The 14895-nt window shown below is 43.6% G+C and overlaps 1 protein-coding gene across 1 annotated transcript; it reads right to left on the reverse strand.

Annotated features, from left to right (window-relative positions):
• Positions 1-413: 413 nt before the first annotated feature.
• Positions 414-10980, reverse strand: mrps33 (mitochondrial ribosomal protein S33). Its single transcript, XM_048548952.1, has 3 exons — positions 10846-10980; positions 9726-9972; positions 414-1494 (listed from the first exon to the last, which is right to left on the reverse strand). The coding sequence occupies exons 2-3, from the start codon at positions 9938-9940 to the stop codon at positions 1389-1391; spliced, it is 321 nt and encodes a 106-aa protein (XP_048404909.1). The 5' UTR covers positions 9941-9972; positions 10846-10980; the 3' UTR covers positions 414-1388.
• Between the last annotated feature and the right edge of the window lie 3915 nt (positions 10981-14895).

Raw genomic sequence — 14895 nt, forward strand, 5'->3', positions numbered from 1 at the left:
CCTTTGAGTCTTGGTCGGGCCCCAGACGATTGAGTTCACTTGGGGCAGCAGCCATGACAGTATGTTTGACCCTTACCTGAACAGCTGAGGTTGGAAGAGGGGGCCGTGGGGGAAATAGGCTAAGTTGTTACTGAACTCAGAGTCGCCTGCTGGAAGGAGACATTGAGGAAGGGCTGGGTTTGGTTGAGATGTCGGCCATGATTGAATAGGCCAACACTTGGTTTAGGCATAAAGGCCAAGAATGTTCACTTCAGCAAAGAGCTGCTGGTAACTATGGAAACATACTGCGCCAAAAGGTCACGTCACTTGGGCCTTCACCTATTCTGAGATTTTACCGCACTTTATCCAGCTTACAACCGGCAGATTGTAAAGGTCTCAGTTTACAAATTGAAAGAAAGTCAGACAATTCAGCATTTATTACAGTGCAGAATTTATTACAATGCATTTGTACAGAGGCAGCCACCAATTCAGCTCAGGTCACTGTGCTGTAATCACAATGGCATGAGTTCGTCAGCTAACCCCATTCACATCCCTGGAAGGTGGTCTCACACACACAGTCCTAACACTGAGTGACTTGAGGTAGTTGAACCTTCCAATTCAACCCAATTATTGGTTCACAAGCTGCCTAGTACTCCATCAATTCATCAGAAAAAAAGTACAGGTGTCAAATGAGTACACAATACCCCTCTATCTCTCTTAGGCACTTGACATTGAAGGGGCATATGGGCTGTTATCTAAAGACCTGCTGTCAACTCAACTGGTTGGACTGTGGTTCTTACTTACACCAAAGGGAAGGGCTCAATCCTTGTTCTAGTTCTTGGGATTGGTCACTTCTGCTTTCCCCACTATCATATTGTGACATAATTGGATAAGCTGCGCTAAATTAACAGGAAGAACGTGACGAGGGTGAGTGAGTGATTGAGAGGAATCTGACCGATTTGTGCCCATCCCAGTCCCGAGGTAAGGGTGCCCTCAGTAGTCATGGCATCTTGAATGAAGCCAAGTTGACTAGGGGCACATCAGGTAACCTGGCATACTATTTGGCAGCTTCCACTCTCAATTGGTTAATACCTGCACCCAAAGCAGCATCAGAAACTGGGGTGGGGGGTGTGATTGAGTAGCTTAGCTTAGCTTGACTTGACTTGCTCCCCTGGATCCAAGGCTTGGTCCAGAACTCTGCTTCATTTAGAATATAGAACAGCACGTGTCATGTGAGGAGAGAGGCTGGGGCAAGGGAAAGGGGAAGTTAGAAGGGCAGAAACATGACAAAGACACGTTTCACATTTCTTTTAAAATAAAAGTACTGACAGAAAGGGGCAGTTAGGGAGAGGCAGCCAGATGTAGCTGACCAGTCAGAGGGCGAGTCTGCAGCCAGATCTGATCCACCTCTATTTCTTCTTCAGGGCTCGCTTGCCCTCTCCTTTCTTCGGCTTCCCTTTGCCTCGCAACTTTCTGAGTCGCCTCATTTCCTCTTTGAAATCCTCATGCTCATCCCTGCAGTGACAAAAGACAAGAGAGAGTGTGGCAGGCGATCTGAGCAGAGCAGCGACGTTTCATTCTGATCCTTTACACAAAACCTGGCAGACAGACATTCAGTTCCTCTCTAGATTTCACCAGGGTCATGCTTCGTACATCACTAGCTTTTCTAGGGCCCACAATTTCCTCACGGAAACACTGTGCCTAAGTGTGCCATGTTTGCAGGGGGATACGTCAATTGGCTTCACAGAAACAGGCGAAGCTCATTGGCCCAAGATGACTCCATCAATTGCCTGTGATGACAAGGTGTAGAAATTCATTTCTGAAGGAGGATCTGGGCCCGAAACGTCAGCTCTCCTGCTCCTATGATGCTGCTTGGCCCACTGTGTTCATCCAGCTCTACACCTTGTTATCTCAAATTCTCCAGCATCTGCAGTTCCTACTATCTCCATCAATTGTCTCATGACCAATCAGCATTTAACTCAATGGCCCTCAGTACCCATACCTCACAAACCTCAAATCAGCCGAAGCCTCTCAGTGGAATTTTGGGGGATCTTTTGCGATCATTTCTGTGAAGCCATATTTCCAGCCTTCAACACCCTCCCCCCATAATGTACGGATTCCCTTTTCAAGGGCCTGCCCTCTTGCTCTGCGATGCTGCAACCGGGGGAAATAGTTTCGTTCCAAATACCCCAATCAATTCAGCAACTCCGTGACTGCTGTATCATGAAATTACCAAGAGGACACAGGGTGAACGTTGATCTTTTCAAATGCAGCAATTCATTGGACTCAAAATATGTTTTTCCCTGTGCAGATGCTGTTAGACCCTGCTTAGTCTCTCTCGATTTCCAACAATCACAGTTTTTTCTTGTTTTATTACCGCCTGGTCGAGCAGCTGAACCCACCTTGTGTATTAGACCACAGTCCATGAGGCACAAACAGCTTTAAATTTATCCAGAAAGACAGGGGACACACTCAATACAAGCCACATTTTGTTTCCATGCCATCCAACAGAAATAAAATGAAGTGCGGTCATTCCAATCATTTCTCACTGAGATAGTAGGTTTGCCTCATTACTCAATGCCAACTCTGACCAGCAGGAAGTCTCTGGCTCAGGGCATTTTATGAGGATAGCAACAATGCAGAAAGTGCTGTTTCTACAATAGGAAGAACGTCTCACTAACAGGTTCTGCCACGCTTGGGCATTCTGTCAACTGGGCAGAGAGCAGGGTGGGGAATACCAGAAAGAGGCAGGCAGAGATACAGCCAACAAATCATAACCTGTTTTCTCAGATCCTCTGCTGAAGTCTTAAACTTTTCATAAGGACACAAAACTCTGGCAGAAGGCTTTTCGGCATAAAATGTCACTGTTAGCTTGGTTTGCTTGTGGCCTTGTGAATTTTATTTTCTGTTATGTTATCTGTCTGACTGCAGTGCAGAACATTTTGTTTAGTGGAGGAAGCAGAGTGAAATGATAACAATCAAATTTGTTGCTGCATCTGAAAATCAATTCAGAGCACTTCACTGGCAACATGGTGAACACTCAACACCGACTAGGCCTGAAGTGCAGCACAACATGGCGAATACTAACACTGTGATTTCCAGCACCACTATTTCACATGACAAGTGTTATTTGCTATTCAGCAGGATCTCCAGGGGAGGCAACGGCCTCATGGTATCATTGCTACCTGTGAACCCAGCAACCCAAGTAATGTTCTGAGGACCCAGGTTCAATCCCTACCAAAGCTGATGATGGAATCTGAATACATTAAAAATCTGGAATTAAGGCTGACTTGATCCACTGGATCATTCTGGAGAGAGATGACTCAGCAGGAACCCTTGCTGCGTATCCCTCTAATTTGGGACAACTTTCCCAATGTGTGGCCAAGCCAGGTAAATTCCCAGGAAACTCAAGTTTAGGCTTCACAGTCCCCATGCCCCTCCCTGAAGCAAGCAGGTCTATTGTTTTAATCATTGACAACGGGACTACACAATCCTCATGTTAAGGAAAATCCTAAACCTTCCCCTGGAATCTGCTCTGGAATCCAAGGCCCTGGATGGAACATGTGCGTCTGTACCTCTCCAGCAAGTTCATTCTGCGATCTACTGGATTCTAAGTCACATAAATTAATGCCAACATCTTTGATTTTCTTTTTCAAAATTCAGAAGTTGCAACTTGGTTGGCAAAGTGGCACAGTAGTTAGCACCGTTCCTTCGCATCACCACGGACCCCAGTTCAATTTTACTCTCCAGTGACTGTCTGTGTAGAGTTCACACATTCTCCCTGAGTCTGTGTGGGGGTTTCCTCCAAGTGCTCTAGTTTCCTCCCACAGTCTGAAGATGTGCAGGTTAGGGTGGATTGGCCATGTTAAATTGCTCCATAGTGTCCAGGGATGTGCAGGCTGGGTCGGTTAGCCATGGGAAATGCAGGGTTACAGGGATAGATTGGGTGAGGGATTTGGGGTGAGATGGCCTTCGGAGAGTTGGTGGGAACCCGGTGGGCTGAATGGCTTGCTCTCACACTGTAGAAATTCCATGAACTTCCTTTCTTCCCACCTGGTATGCTTTTGTAGATGAATGAAATAGCAAAGCAACTCCCTTCATTTTAAACATCTGCTAATCAGTTCTACTTTAGATTTCATCTTAAAGAATTCTGCTCTGTCTAGACTTCTCATGACCTTTAAGTTAAAACTTCTCTTCTAGACGGTGGCAGTGAGGCTATTCCCCAGTCTATTTACTTCAAGAATTGCAATCTGAACAGCAGCGCTTGGGGAGCACCTTTCAGCCTAGCTCAGCAAGCAACAGGCACAAAAAGGGAAAGGAGTCTCGAGCTTAAGAGAGGAAAACAATCATCCTTTAAATTCACCTCCATTCTCTTTTCTGTGACAGTTTAAACGAACTTAGCATGAGATGGCAACTAGATGGACAGGCAAGGTGTACAAAAGATTTAAAAAGACAAATAGCAAACAATACCAGGAAGGGTCAGAAAAGAGGCAAATGCAGTAATGCCTCAGTTATGTACTCAGTGCATGTTTGTAAATGCACGAAGTGTAGTACAACCAAAACATAAAGCGTCCAAGCTTCACATCTTGAACTCATTAGGATAATTCATAACAAAAACAGAAATTGCTAGAAAATCTCAGCAGGTCTGGCAGCATCTCTGGAGAGAAGTTAGGGTTAACGTTTCTGGGCCAATGACCCTAACTCAGAACTGGTTCAGAACGCAGGAAATGCTAATGTAAAGGAGAAAATAAAAATATGAGAGGAGTGTGTTGATTGGTTGGCAATTGGATCTTCTAACCACACTACTAATATTACCCCATACTATAAACTCCTGCTTCGCTCAATAATAGGTAATGTGGCACCCTATCGACTAGCTTCTTGTTTTTTTAAGTGCACAACTATAACATTTTTGACGATTAATTCTAACACCTTCCCCACAACACACTTCATGCTAACTGACCTATCACTTCCTCAATTCTAGAATAGAGGGTACTACATTCAGGTGGACCCTTTCCAGAATCTATGGAATTTTGGAAAATTATACAAACCTTGGAGGGCAGATCATAGCTAATGAAGTTGGAGTCACAAATAGACAGGGTGGTGAAGGCGGCGTTTGGTATGCTTGCCTCTATTGGTCAGTGCATTGAGTATGGGAGTTGGGAGGTCATGTTGCGGCTGTACAGGACATTGGTTAGGCCACTTTTGGAATACTGTCTGCAGTTCTGGCCTCCCTACTACAGGGAAGATGTTGTCAAACTTGAAAAAGTGCAAAAAAAATTTACAGGGATGTTGCTGGGGTGGGAGGGTTTGAGCTGTGGGGAGAAGCTGAACAGGCTGGGGCTATTTTCCCTGGATCATCGGAGGCTGAGTGGTGACCTTATAGAGGCTTATAAAATCATGAGGGGTACAAATACAGTAAATCGACAAGCTCCTTTTCTCGGAGGTGGGGGAGTCTAAAACTATATGGCATCGACGCAAGGCAAGAGGGAAGATTTAAAAGGGATCCAAGGGGCAACTTTTTCACACTGAGGGTGGTGCGTGTATGGAATGGGCTGCCAGAGGATGTGGTGGAGACTGGTACAATTACAACATTTAAAAGGCAGCTGAATGAGTACATAAATAGAAAGCGTTTAGAGGGATGTGAGCCAAATGCTGGCAAATGGGATGAGATTAATTTAGGATATTTGGTCAGCATGGACGAGTTGGACCAAAGGGTCTAGTTCCATGCTATACAACTCTATAACACTATACATCCTCAATCTAATCACTCACCTCTTTTAAGGCTGTAGGAGGAAGTCCCTCACGACCCGGGGACCTATCGGCATGTAGCTCCAACAGTTTTATCAGCAATGCTTTCCTGGAGATTGTGATTGCACCAAGTTCCTCTCGACCCTCACCTCCTGATCTACAGCTTTTACAGAAATGTCTCACAATTTGCAACAAGCAAAGCAATGTCCCCCAATCGATGTGATTCTGCAAAATAGTCTTGACTGTGTGTCATGCATTAAGCTGAAAATGAATTTAGGCTGAAAATGTCATTTGGGCTCACAGTGTGGCATCCTCACATACCCTGGAAGTTAGCTACACAATTACACAGACTAAATAATTCAGACACATTCCACCTGTTCAACTCAGCAATTCTCAGCCATTTTAATCATTTCTCAGAATTATGCCTTGACGAAAGTCAACTGCCTTGTTTATATTCTAACAAGTTTGGTAGTTAATGGTCAGTCATCATCTAACTTGTGTATTTTCCATGGCAACATCTCTACTAATCCAGAATGCACTTGCAGATGACACATAACCTGGAAGTATTGTGAACTTAGGGCAGATATCAATAGACTTTAAGTGGACATTGACAGGTAGACAGGTGGCAAATGAAGTTTAATGTGGAGAAGTTTGACATGAAACAGCTTAGTAGGAATAACAAAGAGTAACAATTTAAACTGGACGATACATTCAAAAGTGAAGGCCGAAGTGGGGTACCTGGGGCTGTATGCATACACTGTTATTTGTGGTATGTCTGGTTGATTGTGAATAAGACCTGTGAGCCCAGGCCTCTTAAAGAGGTGGAATGCACAAAAGCAAGAAAGTTGTCATGAACCTTTTCTAAAATAAAGGTTTGGTCTCAGCTGGAGAATTGCATCAGGTTCTCAGCCTCATACTTTATAAAGGATGAGATGTCATTAGACAGGGTGCTGAAAAAGTTGCCATGAATGACATTAGAGACGAAGGAATTCAGTTACATAAAGAGGTTGGAGAACAATATCCCCACCTTGAACAGAAGGTTTGGAGTAGATTTAACATAGGTGTTGAGGATCATGAGGGGTCTGGACAAAGTGAATAGTGACCTGTTCCTATTCAAACGGTTGAGAACAAGAGGGCACTGATTTATAAATAAAAACAACAAAAGGCCATGATGCAAAGTAAGCTATGCATAGCAGTGAGCAGTTTGAATGTAGTCTATTCTGTCCAGACACTGATAGAAGCAACTTCAATTGTAGCTTCCACAAGGGAATTGGATAAGCACCTGCCAAAAATAATTGCAGGCTAAGTGGGGGATACATGTAGGAGCTGGACTAACTGAGCTGCTCCAGCAGAAAGCTAGCATAAATATGACTAGTTGAAAGACCCTCTTGTGGTCTGACCACTGCAACTCTATGCTCAGCTGTACTATCATTACCACCGTGTCAAATTTAATTTCACAATCTCTCTAGTGGAGGGCCTTGTGATGTTTTCCTTGTTAAAGGTGCTACATAACCATGAGCTATTTGTTTTTGTTAGAACTGTTAACAGCCACTCAAACCACGAGCACCGGATGTTCCACATAAGAAAGGATGATGTGTCACTACAGATACAGCCCTCAATACAGCAACAGACTGCAGTATTAAGTTTCAAACTTTCTTAAAAATAGGCTCTTACTTTAGATATAGACAACTTGGTTCAATTGTATCTCTTAATCAATATAAAGAGTTTAGGGGCATTCTTAAGGATGAAAAAGGGAAGGCAAAGAAAGGATAGAATATAGAACAATATAGTGCAGAACAGGCCCTTCAGCCCTCAATGTTGCGCCGACCTGTGAACTAATCTAAGCCCACCCCCCGACACTATCCCCTCATCATCGCAAATGCAGATAAGGTTAAAGATAATCCAAAGAGATTTTACAAATACATTAAGAGCAGTAGGGTAACTAGAGACAGTTTGGGGCCTCTTAAAGATTAAGGAGGTTGTCCATGTTGAAGCCCAAGAGATGGGAGAGACACTAAATTAATATTTCACATTGGTTTTTACTGTAGAGAAAGAATGCAGAGACAGAGGAAGTTCGGAATATCTTAAAGAATATGAAGTTGGGTGAATCTCCAGGACCTAATGTATCCCAGAACACTGTGAGAAAGAAGAAAAAAAATTGCAGGGATCCTTGCAGAAATATTTCCATCACCTATAACTATGGGGGATTGCCTGATGACTTGAGGGTGGTTAATATCAAACTTTTGTTTAAGAAGGGTTGTCAGGAGAAAACGGGGAATGGTAGACCTATGAGTCTGACTTCAGTAATGGGCAAGTTGTTGGAGCTGATTCTAAAAGATAAGATTTATAAACATTTAGGTGGGCAAAAAAAATACGATTAGGGATAGTATGGTTATGTGCGAGGAAAATTGTGTTTCACAAACTTGATTGAGTTTTTTTATGAGGAAATTTCCAAAAAGATTTGATGAGGGCAAAGCAGTACTTGACAAGGTTCCACATGATAGACTTATCGGTAAAGTTTGGTCACATAGAATTCAGGGGAACTTGCCAATTGGACACATAATTGGTTTAACGGCAGGAGACAGAAGGTAATAGTGGAGGGTTGCTTTTCAGACTGGATGCCTGTGACCAACGGTGTTACACAGAGATCAGTTCTGGTTCTTCTTTTGTTTGTCATGTATATAAGTGATTTGGATGAGAATACAGAAGGCATGGTTAGCAAGTTGGTGGCATAGTCGACATTGATGGTTTTCTAAGATTACAAAGGGATCTTGAGCAGAAGGATCAACAGGCTGAAAAAATGGCAGATGGAGTTCAATCTGGACAAATGCAAGGTATTGCATTTTGGTACAACATATAAGGATAGGTCTTATACAATTAATGGTAGGGCCTTGGGTAGTGCTTTAGAACAGAGGGACCTAAGGGTGTAGGTACGTAATTTTTTGAAGTTTGCATCACATATAGATATAGTGGTTTAAAGGGCATTTGGCACACTTGCCTTCATTGCTCGGTTCTTTTGAGTATAGGAGCTGGGACGTCATGTTGAGGTTGTACAGGCCATTGTTGAGGCCTCTGCTGGAATACTGTGTCCAATTCTGGTCGCCCAGTTATAGGAAGGATGTCATTAAGCTTGGGACAGTTCAGAAGAGATTTACCGGGATGTTGCTGGGTAGGGAAGGTTTGATTATTAATAAAGACTGGGACCTTTTCACTGGAGCGTGGGAGGTTGAGAGGTGACCTTATAGAAGTTTAAAAAATAATGAGAGGTATAGATAGAGTTAATGGAAGTTGTCTTTTCCCTAAGCTCGATGATTTCAAGACTAGGATGCAAATTTTTAAGGTGAGAGGAGAGAGATTTCATACATGTGAGAGGCAAATTTTTTTCACAGAGGGTGGTTTACGTGTGGAATGAACTTCATGTGGAAGTGGTAGATGCGGGCTACAACTACAACATAAATAGGAAAAGTCTGGAGGGATATGGGCCAGGAGCAGGCAGTGGGACTAGTTTAGTTTGGGATTGTGTTCACCATGGACTGGGTGGACCAAAGGGTTTGTTTCTGCGCTGTACGACTATGGCTTTGATCCCTTCAGTGCGGAAGCAGACCGTTTGCGCCCATCGAGTTACACCAACTGTCCAAAAACAGCCCACTCCCCACCCCATCTTCGTTACCCTCCATTTCCAATGGCTAATCCAGCGAACCCACACATCCCTGGGTAATATGTGCACTTTAGCATAGCCAGTCCACCTAACCCACATATCTTTGGACTGTGGGAGGAAACCTGAGCACATGGACAAAAGCCATGCACACGAACATGCAAACTCCACACAAATACGTGCCTGAGGGCGGAATTGAACCTGGGTCCCTGATGCTGTGAGACACCAGTGCAAGCCACTGAGCTGCGCTAACATCTGCTGCAAGATACCAAGCACAGCACTGTAGCCATCCACGAGTGGACAGAACTTAATCGAGAAAGTAACTCAGGCGGAGTGTGAGTACCTGTACAAACCGAACAGTCGCAGCTTCTTCATGAGAGCATAGTACTGATTGTGCTGAGGATACCAGTCATAGACCTGTTTCTGCAGGGCTAGAGGCTGCTCGCTGAACAGCTTCACCACTTTCATCGAACGCTCATCAGTGGGTCGCACAACCTCGTGAAAGATCTGTGAGCTCAGGCGCATCATACGCCGTGCGTAAGTGGACAGCATCGACATTACAGCTTCAACAAAATGACAGCAGGCAGCAACTACAGGAGAAATAACAAACCGATGGTGAGGGAACACACCAGTGGAAACCAATATTAACTTCCAGAAAATAAAACTGAACTACAAAGCTGTACACATTTCATCATTCACCATCAGCCCATTCACTAATCACTGAACTGTGGAGACAGACGCATAGGTAACAGTACAATGCATTTTACACAGTGACAGACCTGTCCCCACCGGTACTGTACCCCAGTGTTATACAGTGACAGACCTGTCCCCCACCGGTACTGTACCCCAGTGTTATACAGTGACAGACCTGTCCCCACCAGTACTGTACCCCAGTGTCACACAGTGACAGACCTGTCCCCACCTGTACTGTACCCCAGTGTCACACAGTGACAGACCTGTCCCCATCAGTACTGTACCCCAGTGTTATACAGTGACAGACCTGTCCCCACCGGTACTGTACCCCAGTGTTATACAGTGACAGACCTGTCCCCACCAGTGCTGTACCCCAGTGTTATACAGTGACAGACCTGTCCCCCACCAGTACTGTACCCTTGTGTTATAGAGTGACAGACCTGTCCCCACCAGTACTGTACCCCAGTGTTACACAGTGATAGACCTGTCCCCACCAGTACTGTACCCCAGTGTTATACAGTGACAGACCTGTCCCCACCAGTACTGTACCCCAGTGTTATACAGTGACAGACCTGTCCCCACCAGTACTGTACCCCAGTGTTATACAGTGACAGACCTGTCCCCACCAGTGCTGTACCCCAGTATTATACAGAGACAGACCTGTCCCCCACCGGTACTGTACCCCAGTGTTACACAGTGATAGACCTGTCCCCACCAGTACTGTACCCTAGTGTTACACAGTGACAGACCTGTCCCCACCGGTACTGTACCTCAGTGCTATATAGGAACAGATTTATTGGCAGTTTTCTCTCATTGCTCTTGCCTCTCCTTCCATTCGGTCGTGCTCTCCACCGGAACTGTGTCCATCCCCTCTCGATGTCCGGGTGTCGCAGTTACCTGTGTTTCTGGTCCGACGTCGTTTCCTTCTCTACCCGGGGGAGGGTTTTTCCGGTGAGCGCTGAGAGTGCATTCCCTGTTTCCTGGTCCAGCTGCACCTCAGCAACATTGATACAGTTCGGCATTCGTCAATGCATTTGCCACCCGATCATCAGTAATATCGCCCATCCATAGTATACATCACTATTAGTAATATCTCACAAGTAATACACCCAATCATCAAAATATCTCCCATCAATTATGCACCTGATTATCAATAACATCTCCCATCATTAACATACCCAATCATCAGTAATATTTCCCATCAATGGTATGCCTAATAATCAGTAATATTTCCCATGAATAATATGTCTAGTAATATGTGATATCTCCAATAAATAATACACGTAATCATCAGTAACACTTCCCATCAATAATATACCCAATCACCAGTAATATTTCCAATTAATAATAATTTATAATCAATATCTTTCATCACTAAAACACCCAATGCACAATAAATCATCTGTAATGTCTCCCATCAATAATACACCTCATCTTCAGTGATATCTCCCATCAATCTACCTAATCGTAAGTAATATCTCCCTTCAACAATATTCATAATAACCAGTCATATCTTCCAACCGTAATATTCCCAATAATCAGAAATATCACACATCAATAATACATTCAATCATCAATAATATCTCCACCAATCAATAGTATCTCTGATCGATAATATCTCTGATCAATCATATACCCAATAATTAATACAATCTGTCAATCAATATCTTATCCCCAATCAATAATACTTCCAAAAAGCAACAGTATACCTCAATAAATAACTTCACCAGATCAATAACATCTCCATATATCAATAATTTTTCTTCCTGCAGGGGATGTGTGCTTCAGTGACCGATACAATATTGCACAGAAGGCTGCATTGCATCGCCTTCTTCACTACTGCAGTGCAAAATGCCGTTTTCTACAATTTTGGCCCAGTGACACTGAAGGAACAGCAATATATTTCCACATTGACAGTGAGTGCCTTGGAGGGGAACTTGCAGGAGAAAGTGCTCCCATGCTCCTGCTGCCTTTGTCTTTTTCAATGATAGAGATCGTGGGTTTGGAAGGTGCTGCCAAAGGAATTTTGATGAATCTCTATCTTATAGATAGGACACACTGCTGCTACTGAGCATCAGTGGTGCAGGGAGAGGATGTTTGTGGATGTGGTGCCAATCAAGTGTGCTGCTTTGTCCTGTATGGTGTCAAGTTTTTTCAGTGTTATTGGAGCTGCACCCAACCAGGAAAGTGGGGAGTATCCCGTCACACTCCTGACTTGTGCCTTGTTGATGATGTTCATGATTTGGGAGTCAGTAAGTGAGAGACTTGCTGCAGGATTCCTAGCCGCTGACCTGCTCTTGTAATCACTGTATTTATATCGTGTGTCCATTTGAGTTTCTGTTCAATGATAATCCCCAGGATGTTGATAGTGGTGGATTCAGTGATGATAACACAATTAAATGTTAAAGTGCAACAAATGATTCTCCCTTTTAGGAAATGGTCATTGCCTGACACTTGTGTGACATGGTGAGCTGAAGGCTTAGTGGTATTATTGTTGGCCTATTAATCCACAAGCTCAGCTTGCGTTTGAGGATCCAGGTTCAAATCCTGCACCAGAAATTATGTTGCACTGACACTGTCTCAAGATCAGTTATCTGTAATCAAAACGGCCGTCAATGATGCCTTCTTCCATATGATCTATCTGCTCCAATTCCCTTGTGTCACCCATCTGGATACATTAAGATTTTTCCTTTCAGAATTATTGTCTCCTCTGCACCCCAGCTTCAGTCCCCTCTGCTGACTTCCACAAACTCCCTCCCACAACAGATAGCATTCCCCACCCCCCCTCAAAGCCCCAGGACTTTTAGTGAGCTGAGCTCCAGATCTGACCGTGGACCCATCACTTGGCTGAACTTGGCCAGGCAGTCTTGACAGATGAGTGATCAGACCCCTAGCTGACCTCAGTGCAGCTTCCCAGCTGATTGGCCATAGATCCCCCTTGTATCAGAGCTGCAGCACTGTATTTGGCCCACTCCTCTGACTGTCCCCAATGTCCAAACCCTTCATTACATCTGGAGATAACCAGAATAAGGTGGTATTTTGGAGGGGAGAGAATGGAAGCCAACTTTCTATCCATTGACTCCATCTACACTTCCCGCTGCCTTGGGAAGGCAGCCAACATCATCAAAAACCACTTCCAAATGGGTTATAATCTCTTCCAACCTCTTCTGTCAGGCAGGAGACACAAAAACTTAAACACGCATATCAACAGGTTCAAAAACAGCTTCTTCCTCACTGTTATTAGATTTCTGAATAGACATCTCAAATTTCAAATCTAATGTTGATCTTGCTCTTTATGCACTTTCTTTGCAGCTGAAACTTTGCATCCCCTACTCTGTTCAATTACTGCAATGTACTTTATATGGTATGATCTGCTCATTCTGCATGCAAAACTTTAGGTACATGTGACAAAAACAAATCAGAGCAAATCAAATCAAAAGGGATGGAGCAAGAGACAGAGACAGTGAGACAGAGAGAGAGAGAGAGAGTGGAAAGTGATAGGTAAACAAAAGGGTTGCTGAGAAAGAGGTAATAGCTGGGTGGAATGCAAGTGAGATTTAAATGAAATAAAATGGGGTTGGCTGTGCTCGGAGCAGCCTTCATACAGGCAGGACCTGAGGGGTGTAGGGGGAGGGTAGCAAACATGGAGGAGGGTGTTCACATTCTGAAATTTGTTAAACTTAATGTTGAGTCCTGAGGGCCATAAGGTACTGAGGTGGAAGAGGAGGCTTTGTTTCTCTAGCTTGCATTGATCCTCACCAGGAGAGCGACAGTAGGCCTGATATTAAGAGCTAAATGAAGTGAACTGGCAAATAAAGTTGGGGATGGGTCATTAGAGAATCAGGAGCAGATATTTTAAGCAATGGTCCAGAATGCACAGAATAGGTAGGTGCCAATGTAAAACTCTAGGAAAGGATCTAACAACTGCAGTTACCTAAAAATAAAGCTCGAGCCAGCACTGAATGTAAATCAAATGTTGATGGCATGTCAAAGGTTTGGATAGAGTATAAAAACATCAAACTGTAATTAAAAAGAAAAATGAGGACACATTACAGCATGAGAAAGTTAGATAGAAATATAAAAACAGACAGTAAAAGTTTCTGTTTAAAAAGAAGAGTTAATGAAAAAGGTATTGATTCCGTAGAAATAAATCTGAAGATTTAATAGTGGAAAATAAGGAGGTGGCTGATGAATTGATCAAGTTTTTGCTTTGGTCTTCATTATAGAGGATACAAGTAATGTCTAGAAGGAGTTGTAAATCAGGAAATGGAAGGGAACGAAGAACTCAGGAAACTTACAACCACCTGGGAAGTGGTACTGAGTAAATTGTTGGAGCTGTGGCTGACATATGCCCAGCTTCTAATGAACCGAGATAGTTGATGTGTTGGTTTTAATTTTCCAAAATTCCCTAGACATGGGAAAGGTTCCGCTTGATTCAAAAGATGCGAATATAACTCCTTTATTCAAGAAGGGGTGGAGACAGAAAGCAGGAAACTATCGGCCAGTTAGCTTAATGCCTGTCACAGGGACAATGTTAGAAGCTAATAGTGAGGTCATAATAGTAGGGCACTCGGATAAGTTCAAGGTAATCAGGCTGAGTTGAAAATGTTGTGTTAAAGGAAAATCAGATTTCATGAACTTATTGAAGTTCTTTGATAACAAATGGAGTGGATAAATAGGAGAACTGGGATTAACTGCAGATTTCCAGAAGGTATTTGATAAGGTGCAATATCAAAGATTTGGTAGAAAATCAAACCTCATGATGTTGGGGCTGACGTATTGATGTGTGCTTCCATGCGTTGGCTGGCTAATAGGAAGCA

The sequence above is a fragment of the Stegostoma tigrinum genome, chromosome 18, assembly GCF_030684315.1.
Source record: "Stegostoma tigrinum isolate sSteTig4 chromosome 18, sSteTig4.hap1, whole genome shotgun sequence".
In the NCBI taxonomy this organism is placed as follows: domain Eukaryota; kingdom Metazoa; phylum Chordata; class Chondrichthyes; order Orectolobiformes; family Stegostomatidae; genus Stegostoma; species Stegostoma tigrinum.